The sequence below is a fragment of the Oryctolagus cuniculus genome, chromosome X (genome assembly GCF_051225735.1).
Source record: "Oryctolagus cuniculus isolate XC-2025 breed Fujian yellow rabbit chromosome X, ASM5122573v1, whole genome shotgun sequence".
Taxonomy (NCBI): domain Eukaryota; kingdom Metazoa; phylum Chordata; class Mammalia; order Lagomorpha; family Leporidae; genus Oryctolagus; species Oryctolagus cuniculus.
Window position 1 is genome coordinate 2,521,323 of NC_142888.1, and position 25,719 is coordinate 2,547,041.

Genomic DNA, 25,719 nt, shown 5'->3' on the forward strand with positions numbered 1-25,719 from the left:
ATTAGAAAACTAAAAAACATTGTTGGAGATCTATGGGATACTATCAAACAAACCAACATACGGGTCTTGGGAGTTCCTGAAGGCATGCAAAGAGAATGGGTTAGAAGGCCTTTTTAGTAAAATAATTACAGAAGACTTCCTTAATTTGGAGAAATGGATATCCAAGTACAAGAAGCACATAAAACTCCTAATAGACATTACCAGAGAAGATCTTCACCATGACACATTGTAGTCAAACTCTCCACAATAAAATGATTCTAAAATGTACACAAGAGAAATGCCAGATTATTTTCAGAGGATTTCCAATTAGACTCACAGCTGACTTCTCATTAGAAACCCTACAGGCTAGGAGAAATGGCGAGATATACTCTAAGTCTTAGGAGAAAAAAATTGTCAACTCAGAATACCATACCCTGCAAAGCTCTGATTTATGAAAGAAGGTGAAATAAAGACCTTCCATAACAAACAGAAATTGACAGAACTTGCCATCACTCGTCCAGCCCTACAAAAGATGCTAAAGGATGTGCTACACACACATAGACAATGTTAGCAAAATGGTGCAGTCTTATCTATGACAGGATCTACGCTCTGGACACCATCCTAGGCTCTGGCCCCCTTTGACATTGCTAGAAGCCAGGTGAGCAAAGGCCCAACCACAAGTGTTAGCTCCACTCCCATCCTAACGGATTTGCTGCTCCTACTTTCCTACCCCTGTAAGAGTATAACAGGACCTGCTTCCTGCACACATGCTCTCTCTCTCCTGATCTCTCTCTCTCTCGAGACTCCTCTCTTTCTTCTTTTTTTTTTTTTTTTTTTTTTTTTTTTTTTTTTTTTGACAGGCAGAGTGGACAGTGAGAGAGAGACAGAGAGAGAAAGGTCTTCCTTTGCCGTTGGTTCACCCTCCAATGGCCGCCGCTGCAGCCGGCGCACCGCGCTGATCCTGGCAGGAGCCAGGAGCCAGGTGCTTTTCCTGGTCTCCCATGGGGTGCAGGGCCCAAGCACCTGGGCCATCCTCCACTGCACTCCCTGGCCACAGCAGAGAGCTGGCCTGGAAGAGGGGCAACCGGGACAGAATCCGGTGCCCCAACCGGGACTAGAACCCGGTGTGCCGGCGCCGCAAGGTGGAGGATTAGCCTATTGAGCCACGGCGCCGGCTCCTCTCTTTCTTCTTTGCCCTCTCCCTCTGACCTGTTGGATTTCCCGTCAATAAACCCTTTCCCTTACTCTGGTGTTTGGTGTGCTTTGTGGTGGCCTTACAAACATGGTCATCACTATGAAAGAAGGTGAAGGCAGAAAACCTCCAGTAAAAGTACAAAGGAAATCCAAAGTAGACAATAGGAATATTTATGGGAAAATGCCAGGGCCAAGTTGTTACTTATCAGTAGTCACTTTGGATGTAAATGGCTTCAACTCTCCAGTTAAAAGATACAGACTGGGTGAATGGATTAAAAAACAAAATCCAACTATTTGCTGCCTACAAGAAACACATCTCACCAACAAAGATACATGCAGACTGAAAGTGAAAGGATGGAAAAAGATATTCCATGCTAACAGAAACCAAAAAAGAGCTGGTGTAGCCATCCTAATATCAGATAAAATAGACTTTAACTCAAAAACTGTTAAGAGAGTCAAAGGGCACTATATAATGATTAAGGGATCAATACAACAGGAAGATATGACTATTATAAATGTATATGTATCTAATCACAGTTCATCTGGCTATTTAGAAAAATGCTAATGGATCTAAAGGGAGACATAGACTCCAATACAATAGTAACAGGGGACTTCAATACCCCACTTTCAGCAATGGATAGATCAACCAGACAGAAAATCAGCAAGGAAACTCTGAATCTTTCTCTTTCAAATAAAATGAAAATATTTTTTTCAAATTGAAAATATAAACCAAGAGGAGAAAAAAGAATTAATGGTTGTCATAAGGGAAGAGAAGGAATAGGTTAGATAGGACAAGAATAAAATCAGATTTCTCTAAATCAGTGGTTCTCAATGGGGACATCTGGTAATATTTGGAGGTATTCTTAATGTCACTTTGGAGGGTGAGGGAAGTTGCTACTAACATCTAGCATGTAGGGACCATGTACTTTGCACATGACAATCCCTCACACATGACAAAGAATAATCTGGCCAAAAATGTCAACAGTACAAATCACATATCTCATAAGGAACTTGTATCTAAAATATAAAAAGAATGCTTAACTCAGTGATAAATATAGGATAACCCAATGTAAAAAAGGGCAGGGGTGGCCATTTGGTACACTGGTTAAGATGCAGATTAGGACATCCACATCTCTTATTGGAATGCCTGGGGTTGAGTCCTGGCTCCACTTCCAATTCCAACTTTCTTGTAATGTGCACCGTAGGAGGCAGCAGATGATGGCTGCCACCCATGTGGGAGACCCAGATGGAATTCCTGATTCCAGCCTGACCCAGCCCTGGCTGTTGCAGGCTTTTGGGAAGTGAACCAGTGAATAGAAGATTCTCATTCTCTCTCTCTCTCTCTCTCTCTCTAATAAAAATAATTTTTAAAACTCAAAAAAAAATATAAATGAACAAAGGTTGTGAAAAGGCATTTTTCAAAAGGAGACATATAGTGGCCACAAACACAAGAAAAGATACTCAACATCCTTAGCCATCAGGGAAATGCAAATCCAAGCCAAATGAGATACTACCTCACATCACCTAAGACGGCTATAATAAAAAAGACAATAACAAGTGTTCACAAGGGTGTGGAAAAATTGGGCCCCTAATACATTACTGGTGGGAAGGTTAAATGTGGTAGCTACTTTGGAAACAGGCTGAAAATTCCTCAAAAGGTTAGAATTAGCATATAATCCAGCACTTCCACTGCTAAATGAACTGAAAACATGTGCCCACACAAAAACTTGTACTTGAATGTTGATAACAGCATTACTCATAATAGCTACAAAATGGAAACAGCCCAAATATCTATCAATGGGTCAATGAATAAATAAAATGTGCTATGTCCATCCAAGGGAACACTAATCAGCCATAAAAAGAAATGAAGAACTGATACACTGTGCAATATACACAGACCTAGAGAACATAACACTAAGTAAAAGCCACAAAGGGCCACAAATTGTTTGATTCCAATTATATGAAATGATGAGAATATTCAAATCTATAGACGCAGAGAACAGATTAATGGTTCCTGGAGCTGGGGGCATAGGGGGCTTGGGAGTGTCAGCTAAAGGATGTGGGTCTTCTTTTTGGAGTAATGAAAATTTAAAAAAAAAAATAACAAGTGTGAGATGTATGCTCGTTCGAGGTGGGTGCTTGGCCACAACTACACAGCTGGGCAAGCAGGGGGAACTGGAGACCAGGCAGACAGAAGGCCAATCACATCCATGTGGGCGCAGAAGGCAGAGGCAGGGAATGAAAAGAGGTCAGGAAAGAACTGAAAAGTTGCTTGTAACCAAGTTGCTGTTGTATTTAATTAAATTCTTCACTTGTTTCATTAAGATTCTGGGGTGCAGGGAGGGAGACTGTAAATATGGGGGACACCTCAGGTGTGAGAATTCTCAGGCAACATCAGATCATCCAAACACAAAATGCAAAGCATGGGAGGAATTGAGATGCCATGGGATGAATTAAGAAAGCAGCAGGTGACACAGCACGACGGCCTGGGGGTCCAGCCAAAAATCCTGGACTAAAGATGTTAAGGGAAAAGGAATTGGTGGAAGATGAGAACCAGCAGCAAAGTGATTGTCACTTGTGTTTTAGAAAGATAGATGACCACCAAAGTGGAAAATAGACAGACTGGGGACGAGTCTAAAGAGAGGACAGCTCATTTATTTATATTAGCTGTTATAAATTGTTGTCACAGCCAATTTAATCCTTTCCTAAACATTAAGCTTGAAAGCTGCTGTGAAGAGAAATCAGTCCAGGATTGTGTCTGTCTTCAAGGCACAGCTGACAAGATGGAACACTGAGAACAAAGCAGTTTCATGTAACACTAATGATGATAATAAATCCATATACAATTCAAATTGTTTTGATGCTGTAAGAAAAAAAATAACAATAGAGGCCGGTGTTGTGGTGCAGTGGGTTAAGCCACCATCTGTAGCACCAGCTACAGATGGTGCTTTAACTGGTTAACTGGTTAACTGGTTAAAGTACCAGTTGCTCCACTTCCGATCCAGCTCCCTGCTAATGGGCCTGAGAAAGCAGCAGAGGATGGCCCAAGTGCTTGGACTCCTGCCTCCTGCACACACATGGGAGACCCAGATGGAGCTCCAGGCTTCAGCCTGGCCCAGCTCTGGCCACTGTGGCTATTCGGTGAGTAAGCAGCAGATAGAAGATCTCGCTCTCTTAGGGTGTGTGTGTGTGTGTGTGTGTGTGTCCATCTCCCTCTCCGTAGTTCAGCCTTTCAAGCAAATAAATAAATTTTTAAAATAGCAACAACAACAATAATAATAGCTCAGTATGAGTATAAGCAAGAGCCAGAAACAAAATGCCAATGACTGGACCCAGAAAAACAAACAAGTCACTTACTTACCAGAGGAACAGCGGCATTTGGCTCAAATTCTGTGGAATCAGCGTCTGAAGATTAAGACAAGAGTTAGTAGCTCACCAATACTTCTGAAAAATAGCTGAAATGTAAGTTTTTCTTTTACCACACGGGTATTAGCGAGCCTCGCTCTTACCTTTCAAGTTAAGGCAGTTCCTTGCAAACTCTATCACTGCTAGTTGCATCCCAAGGCAAATTCCTATTTTCAAAAACACAGAAACAAAGCTAATGAACACATTTTGCGTTTATTCATATTTTCTGCTCCCTTGTTTGCTGTCTGTCTCCTCTGCCTGGAGTACAAGTCCCAGAGAGCAAGGCTCGGCCTAAGTGGTGCTTTCTGCTGTCCCCTTGGCACTGAGGCGGTCGGTCCCTGGCAGAGAGCAGCAAGGGTCCAACAGGCAGATCTGCAGCCACCCAGATCTGCCCCTACATCGGGGCAAAGGTGTGGGCTGCAGGGCTGTCCCAGGGCCCCTGCTTCCTGCAAGGAGTTTCTTACCTAACCTAAGAGGGATTCTTCTTAGGCTGAGACTTCACACTCCTTCCCAAGGTGATTGCACTGCCAAAGTGTGGCCTTGGCCTGAGGGCAGTCTCGGGCTGGCTAGGGGGCTAGCATCTAAAGGGCACCCTGCTGGGCCGCCGCTATGTTGTCGCAGGTAAGGCCACTGCCTGCAGTGCCAGCATCCCATGTGGGCGCCAGTTAGAGTCCCAGCTGCTCCACTTCTGATGCAGCTCCCTGTTAATGTGCCTTGTAAAGCAGTGGAGGATAGCCCAAGTCCTTGAGCCCCTGCACCCACATGGCAGACTCGGAAGAAGCTCCTGGCTCCTGGCTTCAGATCGGCACAGCTCCAGCCATTATAGCCATCTGAGGAGTGAACCAGTGGATGGAAGACCTCTCTCTTCTGTCTTCTGCCTCTGTCTCTCTGTAACTCTGCCTTTCAAATAAATAAAATCTTTAAAAAAAAAAAAAAAGAGCATCCTGCTGCTAATCTACAGAACAGCCCCATGGACTTCACTGCAGGAAAAAATCCAGGAAGGCTGGCACCTCCATCATGGCTTGACTGTGGGGGACAGCAGGAAAGGAGACACAAAATGGAACTGAAGGAGCCAGCACTGTGGCTCAGGGGGTTAAGCTGCCGCCTGTGATGACAGCATTCCATATGAGCACCAGTTCAAGTCCCAGCTGCTCCATTTCCGATCCAGCTCCCTGCTAATGCATCTAGAAAAGCAGTGGATGACAGATCAAGTGCTTAGGCCCTGCCACCCACATGGGAAACCTGGATGGAGCTCCAGGCTCCTGGCTTCAGCCTTACCCATCTCAGGCCATTGCAGCCATTTGAGGAGTGAACCAGCAGATGGAAAATCTCTCTCTGTTATTCTGCCTTTCAAGTAAATAAAATAAATCTAAAAAAGAGAGAGTGAGAATACTAAAGACTTGCAAAGGATTCTATACAGTGAACACTATATGAGGTTTAGGCATCATTACTGCAAAACAAAACAGTGGCTTAGATGGGCTTAGACCAGTAAAACAAAACAATGTATCAGGGAAGTTACTCTTGGCTTTTGGGTATGGGTCCCAAAAGGACAGAGTCTAGGAGGCCAATCAAAGAGCAGGCAGTGGGGAAAATAAAGTCCACTGACAGTAAAAGGCAGCAAAGCTTATCCACTTGGTTCATAAACCCAGCAATCTGTGCAAAGCCCAGTGCGAAGCTCAGCTCTCTGCACAGCCCCTCCTGCTAACCCCCGGCTGCAGGCCGGCCTGTCCACCTCAAGGCTCATTCCAGCTGCTTTCACTGCTACAGAAGCCACACTCTGCAATTTGGACGAAAGCATTCAAAAGTCCCAATTCTTTTTTTTTTTTTTTTTTTTTTTTTTGACAGGTAGAGTGGATAGTGAGAGAGAGAGAGACAGAGAGAAAGGTCTTCCTTTTGCCATTGGTTCACCCTCCAATGGCCGCTGCAGCCAGTGCGCTGCGGCCGGCGCACCATGCTGATCTGATGGCAGGAGCCAGGTGCTTCTCCTGGTCTCCCATGGGGTGCAGGACCCAAGCACTTGGGCCATCCTCCACTGCCTTCCCTGGCCACAGCAGAGAGCTGGCCTGGAAGAGGGGCAACTGGGACAGAATCCGGCGCCCCGACCAGGACTAGAACCCGGTGTGCCGGCACCGCTAGGCGGAGGATTAGCCTATTGAGCCACTGCGCCAGCCTCAGAAGTCCCAATTCTACCAACTTTTCATGGAGCTATTCCTGTGACATTGGGTGGTTTTTTTTATTATCTTTCCTAGAATGAAACATTTTTTTTTCTGATCAGAAAGCCAACTGTGGCAGTCTCTTGAATGGTTCTTCACTTGAAGTGGTAAGTTGGGAATGGAATCGGAGCAGGTTAAGAGCAGGTGCAGGCAGAGACCTCTCCCAGCCTCTTACTACCCAGAACTTGCCAGAACAGTGGCAAGCCCTCCGAGGAAGACACAATTTTTCTGTAAAAGCTCACATTCTAAGCTTTGCAAGCCATAGGGTCTCCTTTACTGTTATACCATAGGAATAGTAACAGACAATAGGAGCATACTTCTAAAACTTCATGGGAAATGGAATTAAAAGATAAGTTCACTTTGGTGAAAAAAAATGAAATCCATGCAGTTTTTTTCATGATATGCATTTTCCTTTAACTTTTTGAAGACTCCACATAAACAAATTGGTGTATGTCCCCATAAAACTTTATTTACAAAAACAGGATGTCTGCCATATTTGGCCTGCAGGATATAGTTTGCTGATACCTGTAACAGAGTATTTGGTGCCTGAAGTTTCAAATCTGAGTTCATACTCTCATAATAAGAAACAGTTCAAAGTTTTATCTCTTATAGCTAATATCAAGAAACATGCATTTTACCCAGAAAAGGAATCTTCTTTGCCCTTGCCCAAGAAATTGCCTGGAGTTTTCCCAATGTTCCTCTGATTCCAAAGCCCCCGGGCACAAGAATACCACTGAAATCAATACAAGACAAGCATAAATTTGATCATCCATTATTGTCATCTGTAAAACTTTTGTTTTCAGTCATTCATGTTTACTGATCCCAAATCCAAGGCTTACGGTGTATTTTTAGAACTGATTACACAATTTCACATCTTGGATTTCTTGAAATTCTCTCAATGTTTTGAAAAAGTTGTGACAAATTCACACAGCTGACCTTGATATATATATTTTCTGTGGCATCTGAGCAGTTAGTGGTGTGGGGAGCAACTGGGAGCAACTCGGACTAGACTAAGTTACTGGAATTAAGACATTCTATGCATCTGCTCTCCCACAATATGGTGCTGGGAGAGGAGAAAACAGCTTCTACACAGCTGCCTCTCACCAACTTGACAAGCTGCAGGAGCTGCTCCTGATTGGAGGAGAGCAGCGTACTCGGCGTGTGGGTAGCAGAGTTGGGATTGGTGGAAGAGGACTATAAAGGAGGAGAGAGACAACATGCACCAGGAACATCTATCTGAAGGAACACCTGTGCAGCCCCCGAGAGAGCCGGCCGGCGGTGTGCCGCTCCCCCGCGGAAGTGGGGAAAGTGGCAGGGGGAACCGCCCTTCCACGGAGGTGGAAGGGTCGGTAGCCAACCCGGGAAGAACCAGCAGCAAACCCGGGGAGGGCCGAGCAGACGAAAGAACAGCGCAGGGTCCTGTGTCATTCCTCCTCGAAGAGGGGAAGCGACATAGTGGGAAACTCAATTCTGTTAAGAAAGCCACTGGGAGAAGAATCCGAATAAAAATAGGTTAGGGCCTCTTTCCAAAGCACTGTTATAAAAATGTTAAGTTCTCTTACTTAATCAGAAAGAGTTAAAGTGGCAAAATCAGCCTCAGATTTCAATTGCTAACTAAGTAGAAGTAATGAAAATTTCTGGCTAGAAGACCCTAGGCAACACTCCCAGTTGAAAAAACTAAAAGAGTTCAAGAGAAAAACCAGCTGGGTCACGACCCTTACAATACAATGCTGCCCCCAAGAGTTCTGTCAATCCCTTTAAAAATAAAGCCTAGAATCAAAACACGTGTAAAAGAAAATACAATCAAGAGAGGAGGTTGTCATTCTTGTACTTTCACTTGGTATGGGTAATCACTATCTGCATCTTTCAGTAGAACGAGCACACTTCCCCATCTTCCCCGAATAAAACTATCTCCATTGCACATGCCACCAATGTTGACATGCACATTTCAAAGCAATGCAGTATGAATGTGGTCCAAGTGGGAATAATTATGGAAAAAAGCACACAGGTATTGTCCTAAGTGCTGTGGACAGTCCCTAGTACTCACTCAGCTTTGCACAGCTTCTGCCAAGCTTCGTGGAATTTCACTGGCTCCTCCGTTTTGGTGATCTGCTCCAGGTCGAGGGAGTCTATGTACTAAAAAACATTCAATAGATTAAAGGGGCAATAAGAAAAATATACACTCAGAAATATTAGTGCCATCTAACACTATGACATGATCATTCAAATAATAATTATGCAAAGCTTCAGCAGGATAGAAACATACAATCCCTATTTTGTAACTCTTATAATCATTCAGGAAGATTATGGAAAAATCACAATAAACAGGCACCCACATAATAGTGTAGCTATTATGGGCAAAGAAGAGAATGCCACCTTTCTCTCTTCTCTGTCTCCTCTCTCACTGTCCACTCTGCCTGTCAAAAAAAAAAAAAAAAAAAAAAAGAAGAAGAAGAAGAAGAAGAAGAGAATGCCATGGAAGTAGCTCAGAGCCATATCTACTTTCCAGCACAACACTACTGGAAAGAAAAGGAGGGGCATCAGGAAAGATCTCTAGGAATATGATAGGCTAAGCCCCCAGGACAGGCACTTGGCGCACAGTTAAGAGGTTGCTTAGGATGCCTGCATCCCATGACAGAGTGCCTGTGTTTGAGTCCTGGCTCTGCTCCCTATTCCAGCTTCCTGCTAATGTGCATCCTGGGTAGCAAAGTTGATGGCTCAAGTGGTTGGGTCCCTGCCACGCACACGGGAGATGCAGATTAATTTCTAGGCTTCGGGCTTCAGTCTAGTCCACCTCTAGCTGCTGTTGTGGGCATTTGGGGAATGCACCCAGCGGATGGTAGAGCTTTCTGTGTGTGCGGCGCAGTGGGGGAGGGGGAAAGGAGGAAGTGATGTATGTATGTTTTTCAAATAAAATAAATAAATAAAACTGTTAAAGAAACTAAATCTTCCATAAATGGTTGACTGGATAAAGAAACTATGGTATATATACACTATGGAGTACTACTCAGCTGTAAAAAAAAAAAAATCCTGTCTTGCAACTAGATGGACATAACTGGAAACCATTATACTTAGTGAAATAGGACAGTTCCAAAGACAGACATCATGTTTTTCCTGATCCAAGGTAACCAATAGAGTAACTGAAATGTAAAGTATTGCAGTGAAATGGACATTTTGAGATTGGATGATTGTTTACAGCCCTTGTGTCTCCCATTGAGGAGCAGTGCGGGTTTGGTTTTTTTTTTTTTTTCTTCATAATATTTGTTGAACTCTTTTACTTAGTGTATGGTTAACTATATGATCATTAAATAAATTGAAAATAGATCTTCGTAAAAATTAAGAGTAGGAATGTGAGGGAGGAGCAGGAAGGGTTGCAGTGTGGGTGGGAAGAAGGGGAGGGTAAGTATTTCTATGTTCCTAAATGTGCATATATGAAATACATGAAACTTGTACAACTTAAGTAAAATTTAAAAAGAAAACTGGAAAGCCAACAAAAAAGAAGCTAAAATTTGGGGGCAGCATTGTGGCGTAGCAGGTAAAGCTGCCGTCTGTCATGCCAGCATTTCATATAGGCATGTTCCGGATGTTCCACGCTGGATCCAGCTCCCTGCTCATGACCTCAGTGCTTGGGCCCCTGTCACCCACGTGGAAGACCCGTATGAATCTCCTGGCTCTTGGCTTCAGCCTGGTGCGGCTCTGGTCGTTGCAGCCACTTGGGGAGTGACCCAGTGGATGGAAGATCTCTATTTCTGTCTCTCTCTGTAACTCTACCTTTCAAATTAATAAATAAATCTTTTAAAACAAGAAAAGGATGAGGCTGAGATTTCACGACACAGAGTTTACATTTGAAACCACTTGGAATAGACTGCACATCCTCCTGTATTTTTTATTGTTTCTGAGATGCGGAGAGACAGAGAGCGTGCCCATCCACTGATTCACTCCCCAAATGTCCACAACAGCTGGAGCCGGGCTGGGACTGAAGCTGAGTGCTGGAAACTCAATCCAGGTCTCCCACATGGGTGGCAGGAACCCAATTACTTAAGCCATGAAGGTCTGAATTGACAGGAAGCTGGAGTCAAAAGATGGAACTGGGAATGGAAGTCAGGCACACCAGTGTGGGACATGGGTGTCTTAGCCGGCATCTTAACTACTGAGGTGAATACCTGCTCCCTTCTGAACACTTTAAAATCATCTCTAGATGACTTACAATACTTAATCCAACGTAAGTGCTATGTAAATAGTGCCTACACCGTATTGCTTAGGAAATAAAGACAAGAAAAAAATTGCAATCAGTTGAAACCTCAGATGTAGAACCCATGAATACAAAAGGCCAGCTGTTCAGCATTTTAAAAACCTGGATTCTGGCCGGTGCCGCGGCTCACTAGGCTAATCCTCCACCTAGCAGCGCCGGCACACCGGGTTCTAGTCCCGGTCGGGGTGCCGGATTCTTTCCCGGTTGCCCCTCTTCCAGGCCAGCTCTCTGCTGTGGCCAGGGAGTGCAGTGGAGGATGGCCCAAGTGCTTGGGTCCTGCACCCCATGGGAGACCAGGAGAAGTACCTGGCTCCTGCCATCGGATCAGCGCGGTGCGCCGGCCGCAGCGCGCCAGCCGTGGCAGCCATTGGAGGGTGAACCAACGGCAAAAGGAAGATCTTTCTCTTTGTCTCTCTCTCTCACTATCCACTCTGCCTGTCAAAAACAAAACAAAACAAAACAAAAAACCCTGGATTCTGGGGTGGGTGTATGGCACATCGGCTATGCCATCACTTGGGACTCCTGTATTCCACATCAGAGTGCTGGGTTTGAGGCTCAGCTCTGCTTCTGATTCCAGCTTCCTGCTAATGTGCACCCGGGGAAGCCACAGGTTATGCTTCAAGCATTTGGGTCCCTGCTGCCCACATCGGATTGAGTTCTTGGCCCCCGGCTTCAGCCTGGCCCAGTCTCAGCAATTGCAGGTATTTGGGGAGCAAACCAGCAGATGAGATCTCTCTCTCTCTCTTTCTCTCCCTGCATGTGTGTGCGTTTCTTTCAAATACAGAAATAAAATTATTTCTAGAAATAAAAATCTGGATTCTATCTTAATGCTAAAGAGAAAACTGTTCTATTATTTTGTTAGGCAAATACTATGCACTTAAATGAGCATGAAGCACAGTATAAATTACCCAGATACACAAAACCTAATTTCAGAAATGTGCTTTAAATCTGAGTGCCACAAAGGTTAACATAGAAGTCCTGACTGCTGTCCTTGGCAAGGTCTGCTTACAAGATTGGCCCCTGGCTGACATTTGGAAACTTGAATTTCAAAAAGTTCCCTACCATTCCAAGAACTGAGCAGAGGGGCTCACTGTGCCTAAAGTGTCTGTGCAAGCCAACATGATCTGTGCTTGAGCACCACTTTCCTTCTGGAAGTTTGGGATTTTGGTGCATGCTATGGCTAGGATACTCACGTGACCAGTCCAGGTCAAATCCCTGGGTGCTGAGTCTCCAGAGAGCATCCGTGGCAGGCAGCTCTTTACGTATATTACCAATACTCCTCGCCAAAGGGATGATGCTGAACCCAGGGGACTTTGCTAGGGGGCTACTCTTGGAAGCACACAGGTTTCCCCAGACTTCATCCCAGGCAACTTTTCCCTTTCCTAATTTAGCTTTGTAATCTCTGGCTAGAATAAACCTTAGCCATAAGTGTGACTATCTGCTGAGCCCCGCGGGTCTTCCTAATGCATCAGCACTCCTGGGGGTGGTCTCAGACACCCTCAGCACAACGTGCCTCTTTGGCACGTGAGCCATTCGAGCGAATGACTACATTACCCAGCAGAGCACCTGGGACTCACCATCAGATTCAGCTTGTGGTTGATGGCCAAGGCTGAATGCTCCAGGGCTTTGAACACAGAGGCATAGCAGTCCCTGAGCTTAGTGTATTTGCCAACCAGAGCTATGGAGCACGTTTTCTGTAACTGTTCATATCTTGGAAAGAAGACAAGGTCAAAGGTTATCCTCCTATGCAAGGAACAGACTGTCACCAATAGCCATGGCAGCACCCATACCATTGCTCCTAGTCTTACTCTTTTAAAATCTTTCAAAACAGACAACCCACCCACTTGATGTACTTGATGCAAATTCTGCCTTCCCTCCACAAAGAACAGAATCTGCTCACCAAACAGACTTCAAAATCATAAGAAATCCCAACGTTGGCTTACATAAACAAGTACAAATATAAATGAGTATATCAGAGAAAATTGAAAGTATTAAAAATTTAAAACTTAAAAAGCTACCCCCATCTCACAAACATGAACTGCTTATAAATTAGTTTATAAGGTGACATTGTATAAGAAAATGCATTCTGCTTGTCAACAGGAAGCATTCCAATATTAACTTCATAAGGTGACATTGTATAAAAAAATGCATTCAAAGTGTCTACATTTAAAATTGTTACACTCCCAGCTGGCCCACAAAAGTCTGGTTATTCACCACATGCCTGAAGAATGGTGCAGAGAACTGTTTAAAATATTACAAGCCATTTAGATCATTTTTATGAGAAAATTCCATTCTACAGAAGACACTCAATCACATTTCACCATTAAAGACACAGTCTTTAGTGTTGCTTTTGTCAGGAAATCTGTTCAAGGAACGTGAAAAATATCTGGTCTGGTATTAAGCATGCAGAAATGTCATCTTGCACAGAAGATGTTTTAGGGTTTGAAGCTAGCTCTTCCCCTAACACCTTAGAACAAAAGCTACTGCCATGAGGCGTATCCGCCTTTCATCTCAGCATCATCAAAGGGTGCAAGGGAAACATGACTGCCACCAAGCTGGCTGGAGAATGCACAAGAAGCTAAGTCAAAAGTGACAGGAAAGGTGGCTTTCTGGGAAGCGGGCTAAAGCACCTGAGATGCTGCTCTGGAGGCTGGGCAGCTGTCTGTGCCTCCTACCACCTCTCCATAGAGGGCACAGGTAAGAGAGAGCAAGCGGAAGCAAGTGGAACATGAGACAACGGGAGCTGCAGGTGCTTCCCGGCCTCACGTGCGACCCATCGGTCCTGGCCCTCACAGCTGCCTTTGAGCACAGCAGGTGCTGCAACAAAGCCTCACCAATTTCTCCCTTCTCCTCAGACAGCAGAGAGGTCAGCCCTGCCCCTAGAAGGGAGCAGCGCTGGAGTCAGCAGGGGCTCTCCTGTGGCTCGTGCATGTCTGGGCTTCGGGGGCAGGAAGTCTCGCTTAAGGGCAGCTGGAGCAGGTGAGTCTCCAGGTCACACCTAGTCTGGAGGCGGTGCTGTGCAGGAAGGTTCCCTGGGCTCACCCCGCCTGCCGTCTCCATCTGCACTTCCCAGAGAAGCTGAGCAGCACCTTCATGCCCTCCACCTGGTCATCGCCCACCCCTGGGGTGTGCAAGGCCAGGCCTCTCACACCACTGTGATCCGCTACAGGAGGTGGAGGTAGAGTCTGTTCTGCAGCCCCACCCAGCACAGGCAGGTCCCAAGGCGGGGCTCGGGTGTCCCACTGTGGCCTTAGATCCTCTCCCACCCCCGGCCTCTGAGCAGCTCTAGGTCTCCATGATCGAGGCTGCTCCTGTGGCCTCTGTTTGCCTCCCTGTTTCTCTCTGGAGATGTGCTGAGGGGACAGCTGCTCAAGACAAGACACTGCATCTCACCATGACCAGTGAAGCAAGCATGCTGCACAGACACCAGTGCACCTCTCCTTTGTCTGAAGACTGCAGTGAGTTGAATAGTGCCCCCCTCCAAAAAAAAATATTCCCCAGAAGCTGTGAAAGTGACCTTGTTTGGAAAAAGTGTTTGCTGATACAATTAATTTAGGGATCTCCACATGGAGTCATCCTGGATTAGGACAGGCTCTAAATCCAACAGCATCCTTATAAAATAGAAGGGTTAGAAACACAAGGGAGCAGGTGAAGATGGAGTGATTCGGCCACAAGCCAAGGACAGCTGACAGTCACGAGAAGCCACAGGGATGGATTGTCCTTCAGAGCTTCCAGAAGGAACAAACCCTGCTGACACCTTGACTTTGGACTTCCGACCTCCAGGACTGTGAGAGAATAAATTTGTCTTGTTTTAAGCCACCCAGTTTGTGGCAATGTGTTATGGCAGCCACAGGAAATAATACAAAAATGAAACATCTGGTTGGAAACATACAGACGCCTAGAGGATGCTACAGTTTGGGTGTGGTTTACCCCAAAGGTTCATGTGCTAAAAACTTGGGACCCAGTATGGCAGTATTGAGGTGATGGGACCTGGGACCTTGAAGAAGAGGACCTGCTGAAAGGTATTGAGGTCATGGGGGCTGGACCCTCCTGAGTGGATTAATAGACTGAGTTCCCAGGAGAAGGGGCCACTGTAAACAAGCAAGCCCAGCCCCCTCTTGCTCCTTTGTTCATACACGTGCCATGCCACCTTTGCACACAGTGGTTTCCTTTCCATACAGCGGTTTCCTTTCCATGCCACCTCCAGGATGTGACACAGCCAGGGGCCACTGCCAGAACGCTGGCACCATGCTGTCTGGACCCTCAGGCCACTAGAATAACCTCTTTATAAAGGACCCAGCCTCAGGGATTTTTCTATAGCAACACCAAATGGATTTAAGCATAATTTAGCACTATTTTCAAGGAAAAGGGTTAAAATATTAAAACTTCTAGTGCTTAAAGAGCATCAGCCCCGAACTAGTGAGAAAATCCCTACAAAATGACTGATTCCTCCGGCACACCAGAGGGCGGGGCTTAATTGTACTGTCACTCACGAGAGCACAGGAGCTGCCCTTTATGCCTGATCCCATTCGCCCCAGAAAGTCAAAGCGAAAAGGCACGAGATTGTCAGTCGGGTTAGTCATCTACCAATGGAAGGGATTCCGTCAAATCATTTGAATGACTGTTATCAACATCAACAGCCAATCCCTAGTGCCCAACTCCACATGAAGGCTTTATGTATTTTGTGCCCTAATTACCACAAGGTGGGTCCTGGTATCCCCCATGATATCAAGATGGGAGAGTAAGTCCAGTGAGGTGAAGCAATCCGCGCAGACTCATGTGGCTTTAAGAGAGACAGTCTGAATCCAGAACTCGTAGCCGCGGGCGGCATTGCTGGTATAGTGGTGAGCACAGCTGCCGGTCAGAACCTACATCGCTATCTGCTGCACCCACTGCCCGTGCCCTGAGCCGTACAAGCGGCAGCCTATGAGCTTGTGGAGTCGAGCCCCAGCTGTACTTAGTAAAGAACACAGGGGACAGGGATTCGATTTCCACACAACTTCAAGTTAGACAAACTGCTTAAACCAATACGGTTAGCTCAGGGCTAAAAGCTACCAGCAGTTTTCATCATGATACTGAACAGTTAACAAGGACAGGAAGGAACGACAGCACAGCTGACACTTCCCATTCAAAAGGATGTTCTTTAGGAAATTTAGCCGAATGTCAAAAGCAAACATGATAAAGCAAACACTTGCAACATTTAAAACTGCTGAAAACACCCAGAAACTAAGAAATTAATCAAATCTTTCCAAATTTTAAAAAGTTTCTTCCAGAACTCAAACAACTTCAATTTCCCTTGGTTTAAGTATAGTAAAATCAAAGACTTCCAACATCTTTTAAAAATGCAGCAAAACTCCATAACAATGCGATGTGGCTTTAGCTAAAAGACCAAAACATGTACATACAGAATGCCCAGTGTGACATCCTTACTCATTGAAATAGGTCTTAGCTTAGTCCCACACCCAAGCCCAAGAAGTAGGAAAGATTACATCAGTAATTCCTGGCATGTACCTGTCAGCCATATTTCTCCATTTGAAAAGCAGATGACTTGCAGAATCTCCAATGGGCAGGTTCAATCTCTCTTTAAAATATTTGACAATGCCTTGTCCCTCCAGAAGCACAGGCACTCGGTATGTAGAAGAAACATCATGGATGCAGATGACCTGATCAGTGATGACAGAACACCCCACTTATATGGGTCAATTCAAATATTACTCACCAATGAAAGAAATCTCAAAAGACAGTGGCAGTTTATACTAGTTCAAGAAAACCAGTGAAACCCAGTAACCCCAACAAAAATCAGAATTAAAATCTGGTTAAGTACGGAACTCTCTTAATTCATTCTTCTGCTGCTGGAGCCATGGATGTGGTGGTATCATAAAAAATATATACAATCACCCCTTGGTCCTCATGGGGGATTGGGTTCCAGGACCCACTTCAATGTCCTCTACCCATGGATACCAAAATCTGAAGATGCTCAAGTCCCTTATACAAAACGGCACAGTATTTGCATCTAAGTTAGGCACATCCTCCTGTATAATTTTTAAATCATACCTAACACAATATAAATGCCATGTAAATAGATGTTCCACTATATTGTTTGGGGGATAATGACAATGAAAAAATCTGAACAGGTTCTGTATGGATGCAAATTTTAAAAATCTGTTCAAGCCATGGTTGGTGGAATCTACAGATGCTGAACCTGCAGATGCAAAGGGCCAACTGTATAACTGGTCTTGTCCCTAGTTCCTGGCACAGAGCTTCAAAAACCCTTAAAATTTCCAGAGGGATAAAAGTCTCCTTGTATGCAAATACAGCAAGCCCAAGTGGTCTGCAGATAGTTTCATAATGGAGCTGCTCAGTAGAAAAACCAACCAAGAGACTGGAACTTTCAGCCAACAGATCTGACCTTTGGGAAGGGAATGGGGGCTGGAGTTGAGTTCAAACATATGGCCAATGATTCAATCAATTGTGCCTACATAAGATTCCAATAAAAACACTGGAGACTGAGGCCAGCGTTGTGGCACAGCAGGTTAAGCCTCTGCACACGACACTGCAAGAAGCCCAGCTGCTCCACTTCCAGCCCAGCTCCCTGCTCATGCGCCTGAGAAAGCAGCAGCAGATGGTCCAAATCCTTGGGCCCCTGCACCCACATGGGAGGCCTGGAGGAAGCCCCTGGCACCTGGCTTCTGCCTGGCACAGCCCTGGCTGTTGCGGCCATCTGGGAAGTGAACCAGGGGATGGAAGATCGAGCTCTCCTCTCTGTAATTCTGCCTTTCAAGTAAATTTTAAAAAATCTAAAAAAACAAATGCTGGAGACTGAGACTCAGAGGTGCTTGCTGGTGAATATACTGAGATTCCAGGCTGGTGGGGAACCCTGATTTAGCAAGGACAAGAGCTCCTGGGCTCGGGACCTTTCTAGATCTTCTCCTTGTGTCTCTTCATGTGGCTCTTCACTTCAACCCGTTTATGGTGCTTTACTGAGTTTTGAATTATCGAACCTAAGGGGATATGGGAAATTAGTAGTCAGTTGGCAGAAGCATTGGTGGTCTGAGAGTACTGGAGACTATGGTGGGGTGTAAAGCAGGGGGCTCTCTTGTAAGGGACTGAACCTTTGAGTATGTGGAGTTTGATGTTCTCTAGGGGTAGCTAGTGTCAGAATTGATGCGTGGGATTCCCAGCTGGTGTCAGAAAATTGGTGTTGATACATAGGTGCTTTTTATAAATATGTGTGTGTGTATATATATATATTCATCTACTTGAAAGGCAGAGCAAGAGAGAGAGAGAGAGAATGTTCTAGCAGCTGCTTCGCTGCTTCACTCTAAATGCCTGTAAAAGCCAGAATTGATACAGAGCAAACTTAGAAGCCTAGAACTCCATGCAGGTCTCCGACATGGGTGGCAAAGGCCCATGCACTTGAGCTATCATCCACTACTTCCCAGGATGTGTTAGCAGCAAGCTGGATTGAAAGTAGAGTAGCTGGGACTTGAACCTGCCACTGTGATATGAGATGCAGTTGAGAACCAGGCAGTGGATTAAGCTGCTGCCCCACAATGGCTGCCTGCATGGATGCTTTACATCTCAATATCCCAGACACATGGCCCAGTGCACCAAATCCTAAGTCTGAGTTCAAGCAGTAGCAATGGATACATACACCATGTCTTCTAAGTATGTTCCTTCATTTGTTTGCTGCTGCTACTACTACAGTCATTTTTGTCTGTGGCCTTGTTCCCTGATCCCTTCATAGGGGTAAATTTACAAGCACAGGTTGAGCACAGTAAAATTAATTACACCCATTAGAGGAGATGAGCGCCTTCAAATACCAGGTGTTGCACGGCTGGGTTGTTTTTCACTCTCTCTCTAATGGGCTTTCAATACCCTCCCAAGTATATCCAAGGGGCTGCTTGGAGGCATTTAAGGATCTGCCACATCCTCAATGAATGCCAAGAAATGTCCTGCCAACTCTATGTCCAGCCTTCCCAAGCCCGTGGCCAGAGAATCGAGGGTTCTCAAGTTGTTTCAGCATCAGCAGCGTGATCCTCGGACTGCCGTGCCTCACTGTGCACTCCCCAGTGACACATCACTAAGACAGGGCTCCATCCGGATTACTAGCTAAGGCTCAATCTCAGAACCACTCAACTCCTGCAAGTGGAAGTCATGCAGTGGGGAGTCATTTGTTCATTTATCCTCCAGGCCAGAGAGAGGTTTTCCTTTTTTTTTTAAATATCTTGATAATGGACCCAGAGAGATGCCTGTGACCCTTTTCATCTCCTTCTCAGTGATCCACAAGAGAAGAGCTTCAAATGCAAGTTCACTAGGACTTATGAATATCATAGAACTAAGAAGTGGGAGAGTTAATGCACATCAAAAAAATGATGTTATGAAAAATGACTAATGAACTACCCCAAGGACTGATGGGAATGTACATTCTTCAGAATCCATAGTCATATAGACTATAGGTTCTGTGTGGTATAAACTTGGGGCAACAGCTTCGGTTCTCAGAGTTCGCAGCACTCCAACTCAAAAATCTTTGTCCTCCTATATCAGAAACTGAGTTAATTTGCTTAATTAACAAAGTTTGGGGCCAGTGTAGTGGCGTAGTGGGTTAAGCTGCGGCCTGCAATGCCAGCATCACATATAAACGCCGGCTTGAGTCCCAGCTGCTCCACTTCTGATCCAGCTCCCTGTTAAAGCGCCTGAGAAAAGCAGCAGACAATGGCCCCAAGTGCTTGAGACCCAGATGAAGCTCCTGGCTTTGGCCTGACCTGAACCAACCTGCTCTGACCCAGCCCTAGCTGTTGTAGCCATCTGGACAGTGAACCAGTAGATAGAAGATTTCTCTCTGTCTCTCCTCCTCCTCCTCCTTCTATCTCTCTCTCTAACTCTGCCTTTCAAATAAATAAGTAAATTTTTTAAGAACTAAACAAACTTCTATTCACCAATAGAAAGACTACACATTTTTATAAAACCAAAATGGCATGACAACACACAAATACAGGAAAATCCTTCAATCCACTGTCACATTTCTCAAAGTAGTTCAGACTTAGCACTGACTGAAGGGCAGGCATGGGGCAGGGGTTTCTGTATCAGCCTCCTGAGCCACAGAAATCCCAGAGAGCCATGAGCCACCGTGAAGGAACGCAAGGTACCCTTTTCCTGAGTGCTACTCAAATCACTCGTAAATGACAGCCAACCCCAATTCCTTGTGCCCAGCCTTACTGGGAACAAGGGAGAGAGAAGGCAAAAGGAAAGCAAAGCTAACTAACTGAATACCCAGGCGGAGGTCCTGCATACCAGGGGACCTGAGCCCAAATCCCAGTAACGTTTCTGTAACAATGAATTGCTTCCTGAGGCCAGGGAAGCACTCAGAAGATAGTGCAGGGGCAGGCCTTTGGTGCAATGGTGAGCATGGCACTGGGGACACTGGCATCCCATATCCAGATGTGTGCATTTGAGTCTTGGCTCTGCTTCCAATTCCAGCTTGCTGCTAATGTGCACCCTGGGAGGCAGCAGATGATGGCTTAAGTGCTTGAGTTCCTGGCCAGCCCTGGCTGTTGCAGTCATTGGGAGGATTAACTGAACCATGCAAAAACTGTGTGTGCGTGTGTGTGTGTCTGCCTTTCAATGAAAATAGATGCTTTTTAAATTTTTTTTAAAAGAAAAGATAGTGGAAATGTCAATGTACCCATATGGCTTGAGTAAGTTTAGCTATAACAGGTACACAAGAAATGAATGAAAGCAATAGAAAATCCTGTATAAAGAGAAGATAGTCTTTAAAAAAAAAAAAGGTGAGGGATGGCAACATTGTGGCACAGCAGATTAAGCTGCAGCCTACAATGCCAGCATGCCATATGCATATCAGTTGGAGACCTGGCTGCTCCACTTCTGATCCAGCTCACTGTTAATGTGCCTGGGAAAGCAGCAGACGATGATCCAAGTGCTTGGGTCCCTGCCACCCATGTGGGAGACCCAGATGGAATTCCAGACTCCTGACTTCAGCCTGGCCCAGTTCCAGCCATTGTAGCCATTTGGGGAGTGAACCAGCAGATGGAAGATTTGTGTCTCTCTGCCTCTCTCTGTAATTCTGCCTTTCAAATAAATAAACAATGTTAAAGAGAGACAGACAGTAAGGTGGCTTCATGTGGTTTTCTCTCTAGTAATCTGACTATGAGTTAAAAAGCCTACTCTGGCGTTATGCATATAAGGGAAGGAGTAACCATGCAAAGAAACCAGCATCCTATCTAAAGAACCCAGAGTCTCGGGGCCAGCACTGTGGCGCAGCGAGTAAAGCCTCCGCCTGTGGCACCAGCATCCCATATGGGCGTCAGTTCGTATCCCGCCTGCTCCCCTTCCCATCCAGCTCTCTGCTATGGCCTGGGGAAGCAGTAGAAGATGGCCCAAGTCCTTGGGCCCCTGCACCCATGTGGGAGACCCAGAAGAAGCTCCTGGCTCCTGGGTTCAGATCAGCACAGCTCCGGCCGTTGCGGCCATCTGGGGAGTGAACCAGCAGATGGAAGACCTCTCTCTCTCTCTGCCTCTCCTTCTCTGTGTATGTGTAACTGTGACTTTCAAGTAAAATAAATAAATCTTAAAAAAAAAAAAAAACAAATCTCCTAAAGAGCAGCACCAACCTGTTCGGGCTTCACGTGACAAAACATAGAAATCTTCTCCTTTACTGGCATCTCAATGGGTGTTGAACTTCGGCAGACGATCTGTCAAAGCCAGTTTTGCACAGGTCAGCAAGCAGGCACCAGGCTGTTCAAGTGGCCATTTGTTTTCAGGAAGACGCTATATTCATTTCTTTTTACTAAGAGAATCTTGTCCAAGTACGTGCTTGTCCACTCTGGGCATTCTGCTGGACTCTCAGAAACTGGGCTGAGCAACTATAATCAAACTCAACGCAAATGTACCAGTAAGAACTCAAAATATCAAGATGTCTCTGGTGCAGAGGCAAGCTCACAAGTGTCACTCCGTTGAACACAAGAAAAGAGCTAGCATAGGGGTTGCCAAATAGTTCTCTACAAGGCCACGTGGGAAACGGTTCAGGTTTACGAGGCATGCAGTCACTGCCCAGATACTCAACAGTGCCACTGCAGTGCGAAAGCAGCTATAGACAAATAGGTGTGACTGTGTGCCAATAAAATTTTATTTCCAAAAACAGGCAGCTGACCCCTGGTCTAGCAATTGGCAATAAGTGGATAACATGCTACAAGGCATCTAACTGTGTAGATTAAAAAGAGAGCAGTGACAGCCCACCCTAGCAGGATCACAGGAAAATCCCAAGGCTCCATGTTCACTCTAAAGAATCCAGAACCACATAAATGACAGGACCTCGCACTTGCCCAGCTGTCAACGTGGCCAATCCAGTGAGAGCCTGGGGAGGAACAGATGGCCAATTTATGCACCAGTTGGGATAAAGATAAGCCTTTCCTGGCTCCCAAACACAAAAGGCTCATTGTCATAGGAACCATTTAAGAGCCACAAAGGATTCAAACAATGTTACGGACCAACACGGGAAGTTTCTCCTCCTAGAGACCTCAGGGGTGAACTTGCCCACTGAGTTCAACTCACCAGATCCGGAGACAGGCCTAACCCCCTCAGTGCGCGGACACTGTTTTGGGTGGGTTTGGTTTTTTGTTCTCCAGTAGCACTGGGCTAAAAAGAAAAGGGTCTCTTTCAGTACAGCCAGCTCTTCTGGATAACCGTGCACCCCACCCCCCAGTTTCAAATGGGGACACGCAGAATATCACAGGCAAACAGAACAAAGTTGCCATCCACATACTTATCTGGAAAGCCCACCTGAGGGACAAGGCTAACATGGATATTACAGAAATTCTCTCTTTTTGCTTTAAACTGGAACTGTCTGAATGCTTCCACAAATGGCATTCCTTCAATGTCTCCAATGGTACCTCCCAGCTATGAATGGAAAACAAAAAAGACACAAGTGACCGAACAGCTTCCGTGGTAAACAAACTAACAGAAAAATTCTTAATGAATCAACAATAGGAACTAAAGACTGATGCTTGCACAGGAAGAGAAGTATACTCAAAATCACTGAATTACACACTGGAAATTGGTCAAATTTATAATCTATAAATTAAACTTCGATGAAACTGTTAAAAATGAAAAAATATATTATACATTTAAGAGGATGATGAGGTAAAGAAAAGAGACAATGGTGACTAGAAAGTGAAATAAGGGAGGGGGCGGGCTGGTGCCATGGCATAGCAGGTAAAGCCGCCACCTGCAGTGCCGGCATCCCATATGGGCACCGCTTCAAGTCCTGGCTGCTCCACTTCCAATCCAGCTCTCTGCTATGGCCTGGGAAAGCAGTGGAAGATGGCCCAAGTCCTTGGGACCATGCACCCGCCTGGGAGACCCGGAAGGAGCTCCTGGCTTTGGATTGGCTCAGATTCGGCCATTCAACTGTCTAGAGAGTGAACAGCGGATGGAAGACCTCTCTCTCTCTCTCTCTCTCTCTCTCTCTGTCTCTCTGTCTCTCTGCCTCTACCTCTCTGTAACTCTGCCTTTCAAGTAAATAAAGTAGAAATGTGTTTTAAAATAAAAGAAAATAATAAGTAGTGCTGGGAAAACTGGATTTAAAAAAAGAAGAAAGAGGGGGCAGGGTTTGGCATGGCAGTTAAGACAACCCTTAGGATGCCCACATCCCATGTTGAGTGCCTGGCTTCAGCTCCCAGCTCTGACTCGATTCCAGCTTCCTGCTAATGCAGACCCAGGGAGACAGAGGTGATGGCTCAAGCAGTTGGGTTCCTGCCACCCATGTGGGAGAAGCAAACTGGGCTCCTGGCCCCTGACTTTGGTCCCAGCCTAGCCCCAGCTGTTGCAGGCATTTAGGGGAGTGAATCAGCTAATGGGAGCAAGATAAGCTAGTTTCAACCAGTGGTCCCAGTAGGAAGCTGAAACTTAAATTCAGTGACAATGTGAAAAAGGTGAAATCCATCTTGTTCTGCCTGCATTGAAATAGTGAGTATTCTCTCATTCTCATTTTCTCTGCTCTCATACACACACACACACACACACACACACACTTGTATGTATTTGATCAGTCTCCTTGCAATATTGGTATTACTAGAACTAAATCACCATTATTAAAACATGCTGGCTTTCTGAGACAAATAGTATCAAAAGCCCCATGAATATTCCTGACTGTGTAATCCTTCAATAAATGTCAACTTAACTTACAATGTGCTTCCGATGAAGTTACTTAAGTGTCTTACTTCAGGAAAAAATTAGCTTAACCCATTCATCCTCACCATATTTAAATACTTAAAGACTATGACTTGAGTTTTTGAAATTGATTCTCTAGCACTTGAGCTCAACATTCTAAGTGAGGTGCTGGGAAGAACTGAAGACAGTATGCGCCTAAGTAGTTCCAAACTCAACAAGGAAAACAATAAAACAGAGCTCAAGAACAATCTAATCAGGAGTAAGCTTTGAGGGGCTAGTGTTGTGCAGCAGGTTAAACTGCCGCCTGCAATGTCGGCATCCCACTTGGGCATTGGTTTAAGTCCCAGCTGCTCCAATTCCAATCCAGCTCCCTGCTGATGGCCTGCGAAAGCAGTGGAAGACGGCCCAAGTGCCTGGGCCCCAGCCGTGTGGGAGACCCAGAAGAAGCTCCTGGCTCCCGGCTTCAGCCTGGCCCAGCCCTGGCCGTTGCAGCCATCTGGGGAATAAATCAGCGATGGAAGAGCTCTCTCTTGCTCGCTCTCTGTCGCTCCCTCTCTTTCTGTAACTCTGACTTTGAAAATAAATAAATCTTTTAACAAAAAAAGAGTAAAACTTGAGCATGGAGTAGAAGAGCTGCATATTGAGGAGGAAAGGCTCAGTTCCAGGTCTGCGGCTGAGCAGACCGCACGTGATTATTCCTTGTAAAGGGTCAGCGTCAATTCAAAGAATGGATGCTAGACTGACATGTAACGATAAATGCATTTTCTGGGGTTTCTTTTGAGGCAAACTGCCTTCTGACAAACACTCACACAGGCGGCCTGTCACTGTCCCCCAGCCCAGTAGAGCCCAGAGACTGCCTTCGGTAGGAGCTAAGAGAGAAGCCAACGGTCACCTAGGCCCACTCTAGTCAGCATCCCAGGATGCGTGGAACACAATGCACACATTGCCCGGGGCATTCCCCAGGGCCTCAGGCTCATCTCACTGGACAGTGGGCCACACAGCACTGCCCTAGGTGCTGGCGCCTGTCCCCCCTCCCCTGGCGCACAGAGGAGCCCGCCTGGCCTCCAGCCGGAAGCTAGTTTCTAGTTTCAGCTGCCCAGGGAGCTGGGGTGCCCAACGTCTACTCCTAACCCTGCCCTTTCTTCCCAGTGCTCCTGGATGGCTCAATAACTGTGCAGTCTTCAAGTGTCCCACACTGCACTGAGGTCCCCACCCCCAGGGCCTGGTTCTCTCAGTGCTTCCTCGTGTCAGCGTATCATCTCTCCCCACCACTGGTTCCAGGTCGGAGGCCACCTAAAACACCCTCTCCTCCTCACGCAGCCCATGCCCAGAGCCCTACCTCCCAAGCTCTTGCAAATCTCTCTGCTATTGTCTCATTCCAGGACTACTGCTCTCTATCCACAGACAACCCCAGCTTCTGCAGGCACCATTGCATTATCTCAACCAAGAGCCTTGCGTGAGTCCCTAATCTCAGCTGCGCCCTGCTCT

The 25,719-nt window shown here is 45.8% G+C and overlaps 1 protein-coding gene across 15 annotated transcripts in view; it reads right to left on the reverse strand.

Annotated features, from left to right (window-relative positions):
* Window positions 1-25,719, reverse strand: part of CTPS2 (CTP synthase 2) — a 196,239-nt gene that overhangs the window by 75,548 nt on the left and 94,972 nt on the right. For 14 of the 15 annotated variants that reach the window (XR_016228542.1, XR_519479.5, XR_016228543.1 and 11 more), the window contains exons 5-13: window positions 22,843-22,959; window positions 22,615-22,698; window positions 21,675-21,755; window positions 16,555-16,706; window positions 12,621-12,753; window positions 8,839-8,927; window positions 7,430-7,524; window positions 4,683-4,745; window positions 4,535-4,578 (exon numbers count right to left, since the gene is read on the reverse strand). Coding sequence is in view for 10 of the 15 variants with exons in the window: in XM_089324950.1 (XP_089181076.1) it covers window positions 4,535-4,578; window positions 4,683-4,745; window positions 7,430-7,524; window positions 8,839-8,927; window positions 12,621-12,753; window positions 16,555-16,706; window positions 21,675-21,755; window positions 22,615-22,698; window positions 22,843-22,959 (858 nt within the window). In the remaining 5 variants the exon portion in view is untranslated. Of the gene's footprint in view, window positions 1-3,873; window positions 3,965-4,534; window positions 4,579-4,682; window positions 4,746-7,429; window positions 7,525-8,838; window positions 8,928-12,620; window positions 12,754-16,554; window positions 16,707-21,674; window positions 21,756-22,614; window positions 22,699-22,842; window positions 22,960-25,719 lie in introns of those variants that run through there. The other variant, XM_089324951.1, reaches the window with a different exon arrangement.